Source organism: Rhinichthys klamathensis, unplaced genomic scaffold (genome assembly GCF_029890125.1).
Source record: "Rhinichthys klamathensis goyatoka isolate OS25496 unplaced genomic scaffold, OSU_Roscu_1.1 h1tg000059l_1, whole genome shotgun sequence".
NCBI lineage: Eukaryota > Metazoa > Chordata > Actinopteri > Cypriniformes > Leuciscidae > Rhinichthys > Rhinichthys klamathensis.
Window position 1 is genome coordinate 7,056,043 of NW_026606604.1, and position 22,732 is coordinate 7,078,774.

General features: G+C 39.0%; 1 protein-coding gene across 10 annotated transcripts in view; it reads left to right on the forward strand.

Annotated features, from left to right (window-relative positions):
• Window positions 1–22,450, forward strand: part of ntng1a (netrin g1a) — a 140,228-nt gene extending 117,778 nt beyond the window's left edge. For 2 of the 10 annotated variants that reach the window (XM_056249190.1, XM_056249189.1), the window contains exons 5-8: window positions 9,222–9,248; window positions 14,628–14,795; window positions 16,744–16,878; window positions 20,842–22,450. In XM_056249190.1, the coding sequence (XP_056105165.1) occupies window positions 9,222–9,248; window positions 14,628–14,795; window positions 16,744–16,878; window positions 20,842–21,095 (584 nt within the window). In that variant the 3' untranslated portion in view covers window positions 21,096–22,450. Of the gene's footprint in view, window positions 1–9,221; window positions 9,249–12,070; window positions 12,116–13,042; window positions 13,103–14,627; window positions 14,796–16,743; window positions 16,879–20,841 lie in introns of all 10 variants that reach the window. The other 8 variants (XM_056249198.1, XM_056249194.1, XM_056249195.1 and 5 more) reach the window with 8 other exon arrangements.
• Window positions 22,451–22,732: the final 282 nt, after the last annotated feature.

Consider the following 22,732-nt stretch of genomic DNA (forward strand, 5'->3'; position numbering starts at 1 on the left):
AACATGATATATGCTTTTATGCGACTTATTGATTTTACAGCTTTTTAACATTTAATTATTTGGATACAAAATTCCACTCAGCATACAACAGAAGTCATGGAAATCATGCTTGAGCGAGATCCACCGAGGGAGGAGATTCATAATACCTCATTTACTTCTGTTCAGCCTAGCTAACGAAGACAGCCCAACACATCTGGAGATGACAGTCGCAATGAGAGTAAATTATTATCAGCGGTGCCGTAGTGTACGACTGATGGCTGGTTTTGTTTTTTAATTAGTGTACATAAGTAAAGGGCTGCCAGATGTCAGTGTGTTCGCCTGCCGTTGTTCGGCGTCCTTGAATCAAATGGTTCGTTCCTGGGCTGAAACTATAACAGCTGTATCCTTCCTCCCCCACCTGCCATCCTCAGACATGCAAACTTTCTTATAGGAAAAGCATACACTCAAGGAGGAAGTGAAGAAAACAGTTCCAGCCTTAGAACGTCCTCAGTTCTGTAGATGTTTGCCTTTCTTGTTTTGTAACATGGACGATCTTGAAGTGTAATTAAGCGTGTCCTCGATCCTCATTCCACTGCCGTACAGATGCTCTAATTAGTGTTATCTGAAGGGCCAGGTGGCCATCTTGTCTTCTCCCAGAAGAGGAGAGTTATTTTGTACCATTTGTGTTATCTAATTATTCATTTTAACATCTCCACCCTGGCTGCATATCCTCCACAACCACCACAGTTACCATTTCCATCTTGACTCTTGTAGTGTCAACTCCGAAAGCATATAACGCTCCCTCTCTCTTTCGGTCTTTTTTCTCTTTCTTTGTTTTGTGTTATGTTCTCCTTATTCCCCCATGAGACCTGGTTTGTTTACTCTGCCTTTTCCACATCTTTCTCTGTGCTGCCGCAACGGTAATCTCTCTTTCAAATATTTGTTTCTTCCATCACAGGATTTTCCGCCACGTGTCGCATTCCCAGAATCTTAACTGTGACTGTAACTCATCGCAGGCACTTTTTCATACTTGCCATCTCCCGTACAAATCTATTCACTCTGCCCTGTAAGACATTCAGATGGAGGTGCCGGTACTGTAGCAGAGGTTGGCCGACAAGTTCCACCGGTGTGGATTGTCATATTTCCTTACGTTTTGAGCCGCGCGGTTGCTTGTGTATGTCACGGCTCACATCCGTGTAGAAAATGGATGATGGATGGCCATGAGATGTAAGTGGCCAGGGAAAGTAATTACAAACTTTGCCTAGGGTAGAAATTTTGTAGATAAGCTTTGCCGGAAAGTCCAGGTGGACGGAAAAAGCAAACAGATGAGACTATGTGAAGGTCAGGAAGTTGTTCTACTAGAACAACAATAATGAGGACACCAGCAATTCAACTGGCTCCGTTTCCAACATGAAATAAAGCATCATAGAGGGGTTTGTCCTTTTGCTGGCGGCGGAAGTGGGCGGTTAAGGAACAGATTGGCTTTCAAATGAGAAAAAAGGAAGTCGTCACAATTTTCATGCGGTCCAGCGGGAATCCCTCAAGCTGGATGACTTGGCAGGCGTGTGAGTGTGTTATGTAGGGCAGGACAGATCTGGTATCTTGCCCAGGTTGGGTTAATTACGTCCCGTCAACCTCTGGGAGGAAGCCTGAAAAATTAACTGTCAGTATAACATGTGTTTAGGTGTGTGTGGGTGGATTTTCCCCACAAGAGACTGTCTATTCTTTATCATTCTGCGCAGGTTGATATAACATTATTTGTTTAAAATATGAATAGAAAGAATGTGGAATAAGTCCCACACACTGCTATATATATATATATATATATATATATATATATATATATATATATATATATATGTATATATGTGTGTGTGTGTGTGTGTGTGTATATATTTGCGCTGTCAAAATTTGTTAACACATGTAAATTATTTTTTTCAGTTTAACGCTTTAAAAATATTTAACGCAATTAACGCATTATCCAGGTTTTTTTCCATCATCCTTTGGCTAGCGTTACAATACATTAAATGATCACGCTCTTATTCAAGCAATTGCTTTTAAACATTCACGCGCGATAAGACGCTTGCATCTGTATGTGAATCTCCTGTCTGTGTGACACACACACGACTCACTCATGTGTACAGAAAGCCATTTCAGACAGTTTCATGCCCGTTTTGAGGAGTATCCTTGCCAGCACAGTCTTAAATGAGTTAAGTAAAGTCTTAAATGTACATAAAGAGTTGAGAAAATCATGTGTGTCAGATCTGCGTCATATGCTTCAGCTCTTAAAGTGACAGCAGCCTATTAAACCCGCTGCTGTGATGTCTGTCGTTAATGTTAATCAGAACAAAAGACAGAGAAAATCGTTTGTAGCTTTAATAAGGATTAATCTATATTTAATTTATAATTTATGCAGTGAAGACTGTGAAGTGTCTGATAACTTTATTCGATTTCTGTATTATATCCTACCTGTTAGGCCTACCTAAAAATCTTAAAGCACTGTTTACAAGGTTACATTGGACAAAAACAGTGAAAACAATAACTTTTTGTGTGTATTTTGATTGGGCAAGTAAAAATCTGAACTGGTCTGACCAGGGACGGACTGGGACTAAAAAACGGCCCTGGACTTTGACTAGGCCCGGCCCAAAGCAATCAGCGCGCGGAAACTCGACAACAATAACGCCTGCCGTTAAGTCAGTGTCAAAAGACTTTAATTGTGGCTCATGATACTATACCATCCAAATTATAGCTAACATCATATTATACAATCTATTCCATGCTGTCTTAAAATGAATTTATTACTTAATAATCTTAATTAGGATTATTAAGATTATACTGCAATAATAATACCACTAGGCTACTGCACAAATAGTAGCTACTGCACAAATAATAATACCACATCTAAATGAAAATACACCATTACAAATGTAACTTCTGTTTTCAAAATCTTCAAAGTTTGTAAGGATTAACTGTAACGTTACCAACATTTTTGAAAGTAAAAGCACAACATATTTCTTAATATTAGCTACTGCATGTGGCATTTTACAGCTAAAATGTTGAACTACTGTAATCATTAAAAATGTAGCAAGCTGAATATCACTTCCTAACATCATCCTTAGCAAGTAACTTGCAAAGTAATTTCTGATTAATTCGGTTCGGGAGTAGTAGAGATAAAAGCCCGCCCGCACTGACAATTGATTGGTTGGGTCCTTACATGCGCTTCGTGAGGCACACGCGCACACTAGCACACACACGCAAGGCCTCTAGCTCGCTCCCTCTCTCTGCCGTGCACGCGCTACGCATGCGCGCTCTTGCTCGCTCTAGATTCCGGGAGATTTTAACTAATTTGCAGACATCAGGGAGCCGCTATCAATATGCGGGAGACTCTCGGAACTTCCGGGAGACTTGGGATGTCTGTGACTGCAGGTGGTGGGCCGGCCCGCCAGCCGTCCTGGAGTACCGGCCGTTCTGTGATTCTCCAGATCACACAGATGGCCAGTCCGCCCCTGGGTCTGACTGGGCCCATAAAAAATTGAGCCCTAATATATTGAAGGGCAGGTGAATGTGGCATTTATGTAAAGAATGTTTCAAGTTCACTTAAATTAAAAGTTGTACTATTATTTAAAGCCTAATAAATGTTTTTAAAAAAAGTATAGCTTTCAATTATACTGTAATGCTAAATGCCTATAATTAATGGCTAAAATTGAGAGAGAAAAAATAAATTTCATAGACACGTCAGTAGCAGTATTGGTATCGGTGATTCTGGCCGGTGAAAAAGATGCCATTAAACACACATTTTAAATATACTGTCTTTATGTTGTTTCTACAGTACATTAATTTGGAGATTAAATGTGAAAATATTACAATATAAAAATATATTAAAAACTTAAATGTTCAATCACGATTAATTACAGAAAAATGTAATAATAATATATATTAGCGCTGCAAGATTAATATCAAGCCTATGCGATTATATGACGCAAAATGCTGCGATTTTATATTAAATAAACAAATTAGGGGCTGTTAACGCAATTTCACGCAGCATCTCTTATTTTTTGTCATCCTTTGGCTAGTGTTATGATCCCACTCTTATTCGTGCGAATGCTTTTAAACCATTCATGCGTGACAAGTCAAAAGAGAGCGCGCTGCCTGTGAATGTCCTGACAGTAGCCAAGTTTCCATCCACTTGTCAATCGAATTATCTGAAGTTCGGTAAAAAAAAACTATACGAATATGCGAATAAAGCTGGTGAAAGTGTGTTTCCATCCAACGGCTTTAAAGCGAATAAAAACCTGTACGTAATGACGTCACATGCTGTTTTGCGATCAAATTGGTATATCGAATTGATTTGAGACATTTTAAGGTGTTTCCATTAATTTTCGCACTGAATTGCACAACATTCAAGCAAACATTTGCGAACAAAGTTTTGCTAGACAAAATGGATCGCGCCATCTACCAACAAATGATCAATATTGCAAAAGTTGTAGCCTAATAGTGCTTATGTGCCAGCTGATAGCGACATATGTAAGGGATAATGTAGCCTATATGCGAGGCGGTTAGCCTGAAAGGGTTGTATTCGCTATAACAACCGCCTCGCTATACATTATCCCGCTTATTACATGGCTACCTACCAAATAAATCAATAATTTGACACAAAATATTGATTTAAGATTGTATTGCTTCCGCTAAAGAAAATAGTCCGTTCCGACTCTGAACTGCGCCCATGGCAACGCTCTGTTTTTCATGGCAACGGTGTGTTATACTTAGCAGCGTCTGTTATCAAGAAATAACAGACCGCATTCTACATTAGAATTCAACCAAGCCATGTAATAACAAGCTATAATAAGAAAACAACGACGCTATCAACACATTGCTATGATGATGCAGATGCACGTAAATGCCCGACGCCAACGGAGGCGGCCTGTGGTGTGGGAACGATAGCGCTCCAAACAGTTCTGGGAAATCGCGTTTCAGAGAGACACTTCACGGAAACCCTTTGGTTGAAGCATTTTTTTTTTTTGCTTTGTCCATTTACATCTGTCTTTGTTGACACCCACTATTTGTGCGCAAAAAGAGCGGAAATACTGGGCGGAAATGAACTAAAACAACTTCTTCAATGTTTTTTGGCGTGTTGCAACCATAAAAGGACCTAAAACTTAATCGCAATTCATTATTTATTCGGCAAATAACGTTTCCATCAGCGTTTATCGCATAAGCCATATATCGATCAAGATAAAATCCGATGAGACCGAACGTATTTCATTTGAGTCGATATTCATGAAATTCAATTTTACTGTTTCCGTAAGGCATTTTTCATTCGATATCACTTAATTCGGATAAAAAGGTGTGGATGGAAACATAGTGACTCACAGAAAGACGCGCGCCAGTATCATGCACAGACCGCGCGCCAGAATACAGTTCTCTTTCGTGCTTGAACGAACAATAACACACACAATTATGCCAAAATGACGTTTTGTCGAGTATCTTCATAACATAAGAGCAGTCTTATGAAAGAGAGTTCTGTCAACAGCGGCTGCTCTTAAAGGGCCAGCATCCAATAAAGCTTTCTGTCAGTAAAGTTACGGTAATCAAAGAACAAAGGGAACAGAGAAAATTACTCAGTGCTCTTGACTAAAGAACTTTTGTAGCTTTAATAAGGATTAGTCTATATATAATTTATAATTTATGCAGCGCAGACTGTTTGATAACTTATTTATTTTTATTCAGACATCAATGGCTTATTGATCATTATAGATGTTATTAATCATTTAGTTGTTGTTGCTAGTTTGAGTTGAGAAATACACATTTCAGAATTATCACTAATATGTGTGTGCATTTTGCTTTAGAACCAAGCAAGTTGACTCATGAAACCATTTGTTTATTATATCGCAATCGCATACTGCAATCGCAATATTGACCTCAATAATCACAATATGACATTTTCCCCAAATCGTGCAGCCCTAATATATATGTATGTAAATATGTTAATTTAAACAATATATTTCATTTGTGAACTGATGTTCAGCTATTCTTTTTAATTGTAAATATATTTTCATCAGTCATCAAAGCTCGGTAAACACTGGTCACAGACACAAAGATGTAGGCTACCTTTAATTTCACCAAGCTGATTGCTCACAAAAAATGGCCTCTTCTCACATGACTTTCCTCCATTCATTCTCAATTACCCCTCACCAAACTCATCGCATGCTTTAGGGGGGCTGTTAAAACTCAGTGGGCTCAGGGGAGGCAAGAGAGACGGGGACTAGAACTTTAACTGTAATGACCGCTGTAACTTTACCCCCTGGTGTCCCTTTTGGACAGTGTTACTTTAGAAAAACAAGTGATGTATATACTTTTGATGTCACATATTTGCATTGTTTTATTTTTGTAATATGGGTTATTTTCTCATACACACACACAAACATCAATAATTATTCAATAAGCAACACTTAACAACACAAGCAATTAAGCTACTAAAGGTACAATTTTTGCAAACATTTTCTGACAGTGTAGAGAGTTCATTCAGTCATTTTAGGTGTTAAACAAACAATAGCATAAAATATGACAACCTAACATGTAAAATCAGGTACAGGAAAAATGGAAAAATCCTCCTGGATATATATTCATTTAGCACACACACACTCCTCCCCATCATCAGTTGATCCTGGAGCCTCAAGTGACCCCAGAGTGCAGAAGTTCAGATGGTAAAAATCAATGGAGTGTGCAATAAACATAAGCAGCCTAATGTGTTTCTGCATCAGGCTTCACAATTTGATTCCTGCTCTCTGACATAATGGAGAGTTCCAGCAGGTGAGGGGGGCTGAAAACCGCTCTGATTGAAAGGTAATCTAATGATATGACACATGATATTTTGTGTCCGTCTCAGGCAGACGACTGTCCAACTCAAAAGAGGAGAGGTGAATAAATAAATAAAAATGAGGTTGTATAGCACTTACATGAATCGTGAGGATGAATGAGAACCATGACTAAAAGCCTGACTGTATTTAAAGCAAAGAGAGCAGACAATGTGCTATGAGAGGTGCTGTGTTACACTGTTGATGCTGTTTAGAGTATATAGAGACGTCTGTATTTGTTTCTGTGGTGTCAGATGCAGCATCAATCATTGTAATTTTTCCATGATGACGTTCAAGTAAAGAGAAAAAAAAATCTCATAGACATTGAAAGAGGGAACCAAGCCTTACTGTATCTATGGACCGGAATATCATAGAGACTAAAGCCGTGTTTCCACCGAAATTACCCGGAACAATTTGTCCCAATTTTTCCCCACCAGACCTGTTGCTTTCTGCGTTTCCACTGCAGTCTAAAGTACCGTGAAGATTAGGCAAATTAGTCCGGTGACGTAGGACTACACGCACCGCAACAGATTTTTAAAAATGGTGGTTGAAATGAAATGCTACATGGAGTCAACCAATCAAAATGCGGCATGAACTCAACCAATCAGCATGTTCAATGCCCAAGTCCCAACCCCGAAGGTTTTTCACTGTTTTCACCCGGCTTTAGGGATGCGCTCCTTTGAATTAAAATAAAGAAAGAACTTAGTGCTATTGCATTGTTGCCATATATAAAAATAGAACATATTTACTCTAGTCTTAAGCAGTAGTTTTCAAACTGGGGTATTTGGACCCCCATGAGGTCCAAATCAATGAAAATCAAGCAGGATTCCTTCAATTAGTGACTCTCTTTGGTATTGGCAGAATAGATGTGAATGCAAAAGCATGATGTTATAGTTTGTTTCCCCGTGCAGGTTGTCCTCTCTACTCCTTTCCCTCTTCTATCTTTCTGTCTAAGTCTTCACACATGTTCGTTGGAGGTGCCTGGAGGTGCCTATTTTCCTAGTGATTTCTCAACCCTCTTTCCAAAGGTCATACATTTGACTCTTAACTGTCCATATGAAGCAGAGATCAGGGAGAGAGATTAGATGGCGCACACTAGATCAATGGCACACTGCAGGGGCGTGAGTTCAGCTCTCTTTCTGCCACCGGAGCATTGTCTCCAAGAGTTCTCCATCGTTCAAAGGAAAATCTTCATTCACTGCTCTCCAAATGGTCTGTTTGAAACGTAGCACCAATTCTTATACCTCACCATTTTTTGGGTTTATTTTTATTTATATACTTGAACCTGTTCCTACTTTTAGATTTGCTTTGTGTGTTTTTTTATGAATTATTCTAGAGGGGTTCTCTGCTGTCAATTGTTTGAAATAGTTGTTTTACCAAGGTTGTTTATTTGTTCAGGTTCTGTAGCAAGTATAGTGAGAGATACTACAGCAGTACACTACAAACTATTTTATTACATAAAAACAGATTATGGGTGTGTTCACACTTGGCATTTTTGGTTCAATTAAAATGAACCCTGGTGCGATTGCTCTGTTAGTGTGGTTCATTTGAATAAGTGTGAACACTACCATGCGAACCCTGGTGCGCACCAAACAAGTGGACCGAGACCGCTGAAAAGATGTGTCTCCGTCCACTTCCAAACAAACTCTGGTGTGGTTTGAATCAAATATGAACGCAACACGGACCAAAGGTATGTAAACGGGACATGATGTCACAAGATGCAACCCTAAAAAGGACAGAATGCTCACACATACCTGTTTTTTTTCCGTCATAGTCGTGATGTTGCCCATCACAGTTTGGTACAGGTATCAGAAACACGACTCCTCGCAGCAGATCTTCGTTTGGATTCCTGCCATTGTTTTGACTCCTTTACACATTTGATAAGCTCTTCACAAGTCAAAACACCATCATATGTAGGTTACGCACATACAACGAGCTAATTTAGCCCAGCACATAGCATTGATTTGGATGTTCGGGAAGTTCCGTCTCGAAACGTCATAAAAGCTGACCAATCAGGTTGTAAATGAATAAGGCTAAGCGGACCCGGACTAAAAGTTTTTTGTTTTTTTTGGTCCGGGCCAAACGAACCAAACTATAAGTGTGAACACACCCTATTGTACATGTTATGTGCATTATATGTGTTTTTTATCCATATTTACTTCTATGTATTATCAATATTTATTGTGTTATGATTATTTAATTTATGTATTTTTATGAAAATATTTATTTATAGAATGTAAAATGTAATTATTGCTTTAAATTATTATTATTTTATTTTTATTTTACAAATTTATGCACTTTTTATTACATTTTAAAATTGCTACTTGTTGCTATTGCTATTGATATATGCTGTTACTAATATAATCTCTTCTCTAATCTCTCTTTTAGGCCTGCCAAATAGCGTTGGTCCAGTTAGTAAGTAAACAAACCTATAGATCTAAATCAACAGGAAGTGCGAGATGAACAGCTTTGCTTCTCACTTTACCTCATGTACACTTCTGGTTAAACGTTAATTTCTGATTTTCATTGGACCTATTGATTATAAACTGTGCATTCTAATGTGATTTAGTTTTGAAGTTAATTAGAACAGGGTTAAGGTTAGCTGTTTCTAGCAAACAGCAGTGTTGCCACATACTAAGATAGGGGCTTAGAAGCAGAAAGGGGAGAATATCATTTTAATATGAGAAATGCAGGTCTATCTGGTATTATCTGGTCCTGCCAGGGGCCTCATAAGCCAGCAGACAGATAGAGTTACAGGTGCAGGGAAGTTGAATGTGAAAACTGGAGCCACAGAGATATTGAACAAGTCAAAATGCATGTAGAGTCTAGAATATTTCCATACGCTTCACTTCTCTTGGGTCCAGGACAAATATACACATTTCCTCTTTGGATAGATTGGTGTAACATATCAAAGGTGTATGAGATAACATTGCACAAATCAAATATTCAATAATGAACATTGCAATTATTACAGGAGTTGATAAGGATTTATACATATCTGATTTATTCATACAATATAGTGTTACCACTGAACATTTGTTGAGAAGAATTAGTGAACAAAAAACTTGCACTACAAGTTGCACTTTTAATCAGAAATGTACGTTAAACCAAGTGGACACTCTCCTCAAGTGTGTTTTGTCTTTGGCTGTAAAGCATGGCCTGTGCTGTGCCATTTCTGCATGGGCTAACTCCATTATTTCTTATACAATCATCAACATGTACATCCACTCACTGTCCCTCATGGTGAATTTACACACCTCCATCCAGAAAGACACAAAGATGAGACACTCACAGTACAACTAGGGTCCTGAACAATTTGATGATACTTTAGCACCAAAACAGAGCTGAAGCCATAAAAACTGTCCTCTGACCATCACTATAACAATTATAAACACCATTCTCTCCCTTTCATAAAAACTATAGAGAGAGAGCTTGTAAAGTGAGTCCTTGAGGACGGAAATGTTTTGCCAGAGACTGAAAAAGAAAACACTGCAGTTTCCTCAGAGTTGCTTGAGGGTAATTGAATTCTTTATTGACTTTTCCCAATTCTATTTCAAGTTTATTAAGCCTGCCAGAATTGCCTAATGCAGGCATTAGAGCAAAATTAATATTTTAAGATGAGATTTTGGCTGTACAGGATTGCATTTCATTACTGGGATGGCATTGATTAAAAGCTGTCACTTCTTATTTATCAAATTATTTTCCAAATTTTCACCAACAAAAACATTAATGAAGAGCAGATGTGATGAGCATCGCTCCTAATCACTTGGTAATACGGAACACATTTTATATCAATAATAAAGTGCTCAACGTTGTCCCATGGGTATCATGACACTGGCTTATGCATGTGTGAGTGTCATGTAATGTGATGAAAGAGGACAACTGGATTCATCCGTCACTCTGAGAGCTGATAGCTTCCAAACTGATAGTAACTCCAATGGTTGTTCATTGCTGTGTTCTCACTCTTTGTGTCTAACTGGATTCAAAATAAAGAGACAGAAAACCTCTAGAAAAGAGTTGTGTGAAAAAAAAGTGTTTCTCCAAATATTAGATACGTTTGATGGATCCAAATTGTTTTTTTAGTTTTGAAAAATGTATTAGTTTACAAATTAAAGCCTAATCACAATTTGAAATGATTGTAAAAACATTCCTTTTTTTATTGTTTGTGTTTTAATGAGGTTGAGTATCAAATATATATATCTTCAACTGATGAAGTGATGCTGAAATGCCAAACACTAATCTAAAAAAAAAGAGAAACACTTTACAATGTTGACACACCCTCAGCTAACATTATCTTATTAATCTTACAAGAACAATTATTTGTTTTTCATCTTTAATTTCTATCATAAAATATTACTGGAGCTTGAACTGAAAACTCAGTTATTTTCACGGAATTCCCAGAATCACATGGAAAAAGAGTCATTTCTCCCAATGTGATTGGACATAGAGGCCATTTCATAATGGGTCTTCAAGATGGGTTTCCTCTGTCAGTAACCTGCGTCTGCATGCATTCCGAGTCCCCAAACACCATGCTATGTCCCTGGTGAAAAAAAATCGAATTCAAATTCATAGACGTGTCTCACTGGAATTCCTGCACCCTGTCCTCGTTTTACACACTTTTCCCACACACTGAGGTCAACCATGAAGCAGCACATAAGGGACTTAACCATGTTTGTGTTGGAGGGAAGGAACGTTTGGTTTGGTCCTTTCGCTTTAGTGCTGCCTCTGAAGTTGACTGAGAGACTGCCCCATTCCCAGTCTTAATATTTCCGCATCTAAGGAAATGAATTGTATGTAATTATAAGGATATTCCCATCATTTCTATTGTCAGCTTTTTTTCATCCAGAAGCACACTTCAAATGAATTAATTTGATGAATTGAACAAGTATCTCAAGCAACCATGATTACACTTGCGCACAATCCAGTCTCACATGGTGCATCCGAAAGACTGACACAATTTCCCTTCATCTCTGTCAGCCGTCTTTCCCATGTATTAATATAGAGTAAGCCACAAAACACAGCTCAATTACATACAATCTCTAGAGATGACCTGTGATTGGTCTATTGGTTGCTTGTCCTCATCGAGCCTATCAGCTCAACTTTATGAATGACCCATCTGGAGATGTGTGTAGCTGTTTATGTGTACATGAGTCCAAACTTGACCCGTCCTATAGTGCATCTGACATCCGACAGCCAGTGCATTCAATTAACACCTGATTTCTCCTGCTTGCATGCAGTTCGGCAGAACATTTCATCTCTAGGTGTCGCTAACCGAAATCAAGGTAGGGTATATTTTTCAACTTGGATAAAATTTCCTTTGATCTGACTCACAGAACAATTTTTAGACTGCTATAAGAGTGAAACAGATCCAGCAGAAGTTTGCTGACAGCTAGTCTTTTTTGTACATTTGTTGTATACTGACTCATTCCAGATGGACAAGCATGTTCTTTTTGCTTTTTCTCTTTCACGTACGAGTTTCTGACATGTCTGAAAGCTGTGAGATTTTTGAGCAATCAGCATTTCTAAGAAACAAGACATAAAGACACACGAAGATGATTTAAAGCATTATGCCCTCCATTTTAATTAGGAATGGCGCTCTCTCTTGGGCCCTCTCAATCTTTTTTCAGCCCTGCTAGGGAGTTTTCATGGCTGTTTAAGTATACTAATTCAAGTTAATACATTGCGCAGAAAGATGGCCAAAGAGAAACATCAGGCCTGAATAAACAGTGGTTTTGATTGAATTGGGGGTTGGAGGTTAGTAAAGGACATAGTGCTCATTGAAACTTGGGTTGATTTGTGAATGCATGATAAGCTGATAACTTTGGGATTGTTCTGAGCCCTGTTGTTCTGCTGTTGTGTCGGACTGGCAGCGGGACGTAGGGATCTAAGCCTTATGTGCTCTCACACAAGAAGCCTGGGAAGCTCAAATACGCTAATGCCAGCTGAGCAGTTTCTGCCAGCAATGCAGGCTTTTTCTTTTCCAGAGCCATTGAAAACTTCCAAACCACAATAGCTGCAAGGAATGGAACGTGCACTGTGCACATTTTTGTCTATTTTTATCGTTTATGACAGAGAAACGGGATTTAAATAGTCTGCATTCTTTCTACTTCATTCTTCTTTTGGTGTGAACATTAATGTTCATAATATAATTTGGGGTTTCTGTTGATTTAATGTTTTCATTTGATTTATTTTGTCTTTATTTTGTCCAGTAGCTCCTCAAGTTGCTTTGTCAACCGTTCCTTCTGTACAAGTTGCAAACAGTAAGAGAGGTAGGATGACTCGATTCATATCCTCTCACTACTGTGTGTCAGTGTATGTCATCCGAATTACCCCCCACCACCATCCCCTGAATGAATCCAGAGTGAGTCCTGTACTTTCTGTACTTGCAGAACACCTATTCCTGACCTTACTTTTCCCACTTTGCATAGTATCAAGATCCAACCATTAAAAATATATTGATTTTATTGTATTTACTTCATTTTTTAATTTGTTTATATTATTAGTTTGTTAATTAACTCCATCCTGAATCAGCATGGAAACTCTGTTTCTTTGAAACTCTTTGAAATTCGAGGAGCCAAAGCTTTTACTTGATGAATCAGAAGGGGAAGCATCATGTTGACTCTGTCGGATTAATGTGTTGTATAAAGTCAATGTTGCTGATCCGAGTTTGGATGAGAACATTGAATCTGATATAACTCCACAGTGGCTCACAGGCGAGAAGCCTGTCAATTTTTTTTTTGTTAAAGTGGGCCCTCTTAAACATTTTTCAGACAGAATGATTGACATATCCAGGCAGCTTTAGAGATCGCTTTTCAGGAGATATGTCTGTCTCGACTCCTCCAGTCGGGGGACGGGGGAAAAGGCTGCTGAGGAGGCCTGACCTCAATCCAGATGTTGATCATGAGAATCCCTCCATTTCTCCCGAGAGCCCTGGAATCATCTTAGGAGGGAAGGACATAGAGGGTTTATGAACGGGAAGATCTGTCATACCCGTTGAATTGAGGGTTCTGGCCAGTTGGTTGACCAAGTGTCCCTGGCAGGTCAGGGCGCCACTTTGTTATGTTATGCCAAGAGCAGCATCCGTGCATTGAGATTCAACTTCACTTTGAAACTAGGACAGACTCCTTGCGGGTCCTGGATAAACGTTGTTTGGTTTCTTTGGAGGCTGTGGGGAAATAGATAGGAAGTTATTTCTGATTTGGTTGAGCTATTTCTCATTTTGGAGCTGACAGAATCAATACTGAAAAAAGTGCTTTGTCTTTCATTTTTATGGCAGTAGTTCTGTGGAGAGGATACAGTTTGTGTACCCATTTTCGACCTGAGAGGCTTTGTTATTTTGGGGGCATAGAAAATAGAAGCCATTGTTTTATTCTCATGTTTGAAAGTTCCAGCTCCTTCACTACACCCTTCCATCATTTATTTCAGACAACTCTCCATGAGCAATAGAATATAAATACTGTAGATGTAAATTTCAAATTGCACTCGCATTCTGTCGAGGTTGAAAATTACATCTACTCGTGTTTGATTTCCATGTGGCATTCCTATTCTTATTTTCCTCTCCATTGCTGTGGTGTGCTCGAGGCGAACTCTCTAATAACAACACCGCTTCTCCATTCATCTTAAGGTGATCGTACATCTAACACCGCTGGCTGCATCCATGGCAGTGCCTGCCACCCTACCGCTGTTTCAGACCATCCAAACCTCGCATGCCATGGTGCCCCTCTTCTGCAGCGCCGCCGCGACTCGCACACACTTACCCTAAACACAGCCACATCTCTCTCCCCTTTTTGCAAGACTGCGAATGCTTCAGTCACTCCAATCGCTGCAGTTACATCGAGGTGCTAAACACCGTCATTTGCGTGAGCTGTAAGCACAACACTAGAGGGCAGCACTGCCAACTGTGCAAGCTTGGATACTACCGCAATGCCTCAGCAGAGCTGGACGATGAGAATGTTTGCATAGGTCAGTCCTCCAGCACTCCCATTCACCAACGCACATCACACACCCTCCCAAAATCTGCCATATGGCCTTCCCTTTCTATTGCTCCATCATCCTTCATCTCTTCACTCCCTTCTCTGTGTCTGTCCATCTCTCTGTCATCACCCGAGTCTCTTCACGCATGCTTGTGCGAGTCAGCAACGTCACGTTGAACCACATCCCTCCGATATTTGACCACAAAATCAGCAAAGTATCTGACACCATGATCCATGGCCGATTATATTTCTTGACACTGTCAGGAAAAATTGGCATGTTTATTAGTTTTTCACGAGTTCACACTTACATATAATTAAATAGAGTAAAGGTTATGCGTACTTGGTGTGCTGTCCGAGGGGAGGGCTCCGAGCTCGGAACTTGGCCCGAACCTAGAGTACTCCCCCATCCCAGGTTGGGATAGGAATAGTTAGAAGTGAGGAGATGGGGTGGTGCAGGGATGCTGGAAAACTGTCATAGAACAGAGGTAAGTCTGCTGTATATATACCTCCTGATGGTAATTGAGTTGATTAATTGGATGAGCTCCTCCCATGTTAATTCGGTTAATTATCTGAACGTGCTCCTCCAAAACTTTAATAAAACATAATTTTTTATATTTATTACAAAGCTCAGAAAGGGAAAAGTACAAGAACAAGAAAAGTCAAAGAAAAAACAAAAGACAGACTATAAAGTCAGAAAGGTGTCATTGTGAGACAGAGGTGATGTCTGCCTTCACACTTCCGCAGTGAGGTGTCTGGGAGGGCTTGCACCCACAGAAAAAGGCGCTGCGTGCTGCATATGTCACTCTGGGAAAGAAGAAGCAAGAGAAAGAAGAGAGCGAGAGAGGTGTCTGGGAGCGGGTCACGGCTGTGTGACTTACACAGACATCTTTAGGTGTTACAGGTCACAGACTCTGAGCAAATTCTGTACTCACAGGAGGGCCACAGAGCTGTCAAAATATGTGAAAAGTGCATTTTGGGAGAGGTCTGTGTTAGTGTTTTAGCAAAGCATTAATAATTAATAAGCATTAATGTCTTCTGCTTACTGTAGAAATGAAACAAGTATCTGCTCTGTAGCAAATCCTTAAGGCTATATTCACACATAGAGAGTTCTGTTGTGCTGGGCATACTGGTGAATTTATACTAAAAAGAAGTAGCCAGATGTCTTAAGGTCAAATGTTAGTAGGGGTGATCCATGACCTAGAGAGTTACTGACATTCCCAAACATTTACTTGGATTTTTCAGGGGTTTTTTTCATTTAGTATCTTGTTTTAAAATTATGCAAGTGAAATGTGTTACAAATGCTGTTTCATGTTGACTTTCAATGACATTTCCTGTAGTATCAAAGGATTTAATTATGAGATAATTTTAAAAAAATTATCATTATTTGACTTTAATGCACTTACTGCAAACAAATTGGCTAATCAGGAACCCTCCACCATGTGTCTCTGTCTTTCTTTTTCTCTTTTGTATGTTCCTTCCCTTCATGCCACTCATTTTAGTGCTAAACTAAATATAGAAATATATTTTCGTAAAATTATTCATAATGCACAGTGCAATCCGTCTGTAATAGTCTGCATCACCCTACACTTTTGCATAATGGGACTTTCAAGACGTTAAACATTCACAAACATACGTTTTCCTCACTAAACTAAATGCCATTTTTTCCATTTTCCACCCCACTCACCTTCCCCAGCTGATGCTTCTCATTTTATTCCTTTGAAATGGAAGATGTAAGGTAAATCTTCAGATATACGGGTTATAAATGTGTCCTTTGTAGACTAGCAATATGCATGAAGGATGCAGCAGAGGCCCATTTTGAGCGAAAATGCTACTGTTTGTGTAGAAAACCGGGACTTTATTCATGAGCTGTTCTGAGAGGCTGAAGACCACAGACCCCATCTCTCCACTGTGTGTATGTGTGTGTCTTGTTTTTACAGACTGTAATTGTAATCCCTTTGGCTCAGACACTGATCGCTGTAATGGCACAGGATATTGTAAATGTAAGGAGGGAACGACAGGGGCTAAGTGCCGTGAGTGTCTACAAGGATATTTGTGGGACAATGGCTGCAAATGTAAGTAGAACCTCCAACCAACCTGCAGCTTCAGTCCCTTGCTCTCTTTTCCCTCTCTCTCTCAACCCCTCCCTTCTCCCTTCTCTCCCTCTATTTTCTCTGTTTGCTGCTGCTTTTTTGGCTTACCCGGGAATGAGCAGCTTGGTTTGCTTACAGCACTTGGGAACAAAAAAAAACTTGGACTGACTTCCATCCGAGGCTCAGTCACACCTGTTATATTGCCTTGTTAGATGTTTAACTGCAGATTTCATTTTGAGGGAATTATTATCATAATTTATCAGAATTGTTTTTATTAATAGTATTACTGTAGAATTGTTCTCAAGCACAGAGATAAATCATGCAAACAAATCTCGGCATAATCCTATGCATGTGCAGATGAACGCAGACAGCTGAGCTAATATTTGAAGTGAGCAGAACATTTGACGCCTGCGCTGTGTTCTCTGGCTGTTTGCTGTTATGGCCACATTATGAAGGCTGGTTTTCTCTCTTGGCTCCAAGTGTTGCGGTTGAAACGATCTGTAGGTCAAGCATTGATTTGTATTCTTCAATGGGCTCCCAGCATCAAAGGTCAACATTTACCAAAGCCTCAGATAACACAAAGGGATTTTAGCTGTAATAATGTAAGATGGACAGTCCAGCAAATGTGTATGTTGAGTTCAAAGCGGCTTTGAATGTAACAGTATGAGGCTGGTTTAGTGTGAGAAGCAGAAATTCACACCATCACATGTCAAGTAGATTAAAGATTAAAGTAAACCAGAGAGTTTGGTACAAGTGGTGACATGTGGCAAATGCACTCCCATTACTGTCTGCTCTAGAAGATGTACTCGAAGAGAAATAAAGAGACATGTTGTTTAAACACATCCATCTCCCACCAGCTTGAAGATGCATTATCATGTGACTGTTTCAGTCAATGGTATGCACTACGGTAAAGCCACCATAACCATTTTAATTTGATGTTGTCATCAACACAGACGCTTTTTTGTTAGATGTCCTAGATAAGAGATTTAAGTTTGTTGCATTTGTCTCATTAAAAGTCCCAAAGGCCAAATGTATGTGATAAATGTAATCTAACGCTCGTTTTCCTGAACCCGTCCATCTGTATGCAGATTTCGATATGCAATTAAAGCTCAAATCTTTCTTCAAATAAGCCTTTTCTTCCCAGCGCACCATGCAATCTACTGCTGTTCTCAATAAATATTATCCCTCTTATCAAAAGCAAACCCAATAAATGGCTCAATTTATTCTCTTATTACGGTTTATTTACATGCAAGCAAATTATGAATGCAGAATTGGAGGCTGAGCACATTTTTCCTTGTTGTGAGTGCACATGCTTTAAACATAAACAGATATTCTGTTGCTCTCTTAAAATAGGTTCTCATATTTATTAGATAAAAACGCCTTCTTGTGCCTGGGCTCTAGAGAGTGTGGGGTAGGATATAGAGGTTAAACTGTTTGTTGGATATGAGAGATACATTCTCAACCAACAGCTGAGTAAATAGTTTCCATGCCCCCTCTTTTGGAAGGTAAAGGCGTTTGTTTGCACCCATACCAGCTATAAATCACTGACGGGGCTCTTCTTGCCTCAGCAACTTTTTCTGGTCATCAGGGGATATCAAACTGAGGAGACAGAAAGAGTTGAACTCTTAGGGTGAACCAAAAAGACCCAAACTCTTGAGAGATTATCTACAAAACTGCGCCTCTTTTAAGTCTCTCTTTAGATGAAGCACAAGAACATTTATGCCAAAGGCCACAGTTGTGGAAAAGGTAATCGATCAATTTGCTCTTTCCCGCAAAGAGGAGTTGTTCTAAAAGTCTTTCCACAGACACAATCAACTCATTATCTCTTACCTCCTTCTGTACAGTTTGGTAAGAGGCAACATTGATGTCTCAATTGCAAAGAGTCAATACGTCCTACACATCTTTTAAAAATAAGATTAATTTATGAAAGGAAACATCGTGTCTATAAAAGAGCATTGGGCAACTTGGAGATTTACAAAGATTGAATCAATAAAGCATCTTTTATAAACAAGCCTCTTTTTAAACAGCTGTTTTTCATCCTTTGATCCATAATTTCTTTATCTTTTCTTATGGGCGCCGGGCTAGACAAGTTAAAAATGTGCTCGGAAAAGGACAGTTGATTGTCATTTCATGACTACATCAGAGCCCCAGAAGTAAAACATACTGGTCTAAAGTAATATTTTGATTATTTTTAGAAAAAACCTAGATTAATTGACCTACTGCGATCTGTTATATAAAAAATGTTTGTGAAGAGAGAGCAATAGAACAAAAGAAGCATATCACATAGCATTCCCTTTTACTGACCTGATAATATTTATGATTACATTCAAACCTTTGAAAATAAGCTCAACAGTATTCAGAGGTAACTGTATATTAATTGCTTTAAATTTGGACACTGATTTCAACATCAGACAGAGAAGATCGAAACTATTGCAGTGTCTAACTAGGAAAATGCATTAAATTTGCTAAATTGAATTAATACTTTTTGCTAAATTGAATTAATTAATAGCACAATTTAATGTACTGTCATAATCATTTCTTAACATTTGGATACACACTGATAATTTTGTATTGTTAATAATTATTATTATTTCTATTACAATTAAATTGCATCAGTACGGAGAACTGCACATGACATGCAAGAAAAAGTAAATTGTGCGCAGAATTTAGCCTACTATTTTTTTCCTGCATATCATTTGCGGGGTTCCGTATATCATCCAAACGTTAAGAAATGTATGATATGCTTGTTTTTACTAACAAATGCTAATGAGACTAATACTAATTGAACGCATTCAATCTATATGTGTGTTAATCACTGATAATTCAAATAGCTTGTTCATCTTGCAGGTCCAGTGTCTGAGTCTTGTTTTGTGGTACGAGTGTGGGTTTTCACTTGGGAACGATTGATCTGCACCGTAAAAAGACTCGGCAGTGATGAACAGGGGGAATTATGGACACAAACAGGGGCTCATTTTTCCCTGACTCGACCATAAAGCCCGTATCCACACAGGAGATGGAGAGAGAGAAGCTGGAGACCATGTAGTTCTGCCAGCTCCCTAATCAGCCTGTTATGACTGGGAGAGTTACACCTACTCTCTCTATCATCCAGCACTTCCTGTCAGCTCAGTCCATCCCAAAATAGCTCAGTAACAGCCATTAAACAGATGCTGCAACGCACAAGTCCTCTCATAACCATTCCTCGCAAGCTGATAGAGGTCAATGTTTGTGTTTTAGATGCTTATTTTCCAATCTGCAGGTTTACAGTGCTTTTCTAGCTTTGATGAAGATGTGAGAGGCATGGCTTGTTCAATGGTTTTTATTTGTCTATGTTGGTTTTGCTAGTTTGCACTGGAATTTGTCTGCCTGAAGCTTGCTCAACATCTTGCATCTGAAGGGAGCAGGTCTGGCCTTGGTGTCCCTGTTGTTAAATATACTGATGCCCGATGCAGTGCCGCCACATAATGGAGAATGCAATTCATTGTCGGGGATTTGTAGAAACCTATGCCATGTTAATGGTTTGGGTTAATGGCAGTGCTGAGGTCTCTTGAGTGACATGTTTCAAATGAAACCAGGCAAATTGTAGTACTTCCATTTTTTTCAAATAATTTTGAGGTGGCCGATGAGCAGGGATGCCAAGTAAACTTTTTGAGGGAAAACAAAATTATAATAATCGAAGCTGAAGAGTTTCTGTAAAACAAATGTCTATCAATATTTTTTTACTTATGATTTTCTATTATTAACGATATTAAGTTTTCTACTTGTGATTCATTTCAATCGATACTTTGCCTGCACTTTGTATTGACTATTTCTGTCTATTTTCAGCAATAGATGAATATGATATCTCGGGATAGAGTTCTATGTAATCATAGAAGTGTTCATACTTGTTTGGGTGTAGCCTGTGTGTGTGTTTGTCTTCTGCTTACCCTTTTCCTCTCAATACCACAGCCCGGGTGTGTGACAATGAACTTCTGCGTTGCCAAAACGGTGGTGTGTGTGTGAACAACATCCGTTGTCAGTGTCCTCCGGCGTACACCGGCCTGCTGTGTGAGAAACCGCGGTGTGAGAATGAGCCAGGCGGCTGCGGAGGGTCGGACTCGGGCCAGTCTTCTCTCCGCCCCCCTGTGCCGATCCTGCTTTTGCTGCTGTTCGTCCTGGGTCCCGTTCTCCTCATGGAGATCTGCTGGGTCACAGTCCTTTGAGAGGCAGATCTCTGACTATCCTGCTTCTTCTGTACGAGCAGCGCACCAGACCCACCGACACTCGGCCGGCCATGTGGAATGTGCCCAAATATCAAAGCGAAATTTCAGAGGATGACAGACAAAATATAATAAATAAATACATCAACAAAAATAGCATTTATAAAAATTGATTCAATACAAAAATCTAAAAGTAAAAAAAAAAAAAAATCAAGGTGTTATTTATAGAATTTACCTGAGCATATGCTTTATGAAGCAAATAAGAGGAAGTAGAGACTTGAACCAAGCCATAATAGATACTCACTCCCCTAACAAAACGAGAGAGTGACAGGGATCGGAGCGGACAATACTCATCCCTTTCCTCCCTTTATCACCACAGCAACGGGAGCTGCGTTCAGCCAGCGGCATGTACAAGTAAAGCCAGCTGCCGCCCCTCACCTGAGCCATTCTGGGTATCAAGTTGGCTGTAGACTGCTTTCGGCTATTGTGACACAGAGCGATGGAAAACTGTCTGGATTGTGTGAACTGGACAATTACAAAAAATAAATAAAGATAAAGCAGTAATAATATGGAAAAAGACTTAAGAAAAGAAACAAGCATTCTTTGCTGTCAGTGCATTGTGGATACAAGGAAATCTATTGAGAATGTCACATTTGATCTGCTTTCAAATTGAGCTCGTCCCGCCAACACCCCCGAAAATAAACTTTAGAGTGTCCTTTGTGTCAAGAGCCCCGTCCTTCCTCCACCATGTGCTTTTGTGAATGTAATTCTGTAACCCTTGATATTTTTTTTCATATATATATTTTTGGTTTCCTTTCAGTCTGTGTGATGTTAGTCACACTCATGTGGCACAACCCCTATCCTCCAAAAAATATGTTTAAAAACTCATGACTTTGAAATGTGACAGACTGTTTGCTGAGGCCACGGTCAAAGATGTGTTTTCACCCAAACAGATGAAGTGCTTAGACAGTCATCAGTGTATTTAATTTTTGTATTAAAACAGAAGTTATTTTCTTGACAGAGTAAAGATGATGTAGAGCATAAACTTTTTTGTATTATTGCTGAAATGTGTTTAAGGGCAATATTTTAGTGCGTTCAATCAAGGTGCAAACAGAATTAAATATTCAATTACGTTTGTCTGAAATTTTATTTAATTTACACTTTTTTTTTCCTCCTTCAGTTTGATTGTGAAGTTTTCCTAAAGTATATTGGCAACGTGCTGGCATCAAAGAATATCAGTTTACATACAGTATATATATACTGAGATGTAAAAAAAGAAAATCACACCAAAGGACATTCTAAATGTTTTCTTGTTGCTTTAACACTGAAAAGTTTAAGTGAATAAAACTTTAAAAGGACTTTACGTAGTTGTGTTGTATTGTGTTATGTGTGTTTTATTGCAAAATGAAGAATCTAAATTGTCCCTGAAATGAAAGCGTAATAAATAATCGCATATGTCTTTATATAACATGCATATAAATTGCATACTTTGCAGAACAGTGGAAAATGCTTTAAGCCTCAGAATTTTCTGCACACCATTTATCTCAAATTCAATACAGTAATGATTTGTTTCAGTGAAACGCATTATCGGATGGGCAAAATTAAATATTAACAGCTATTGATGTCTCTTTGAGAGCCTG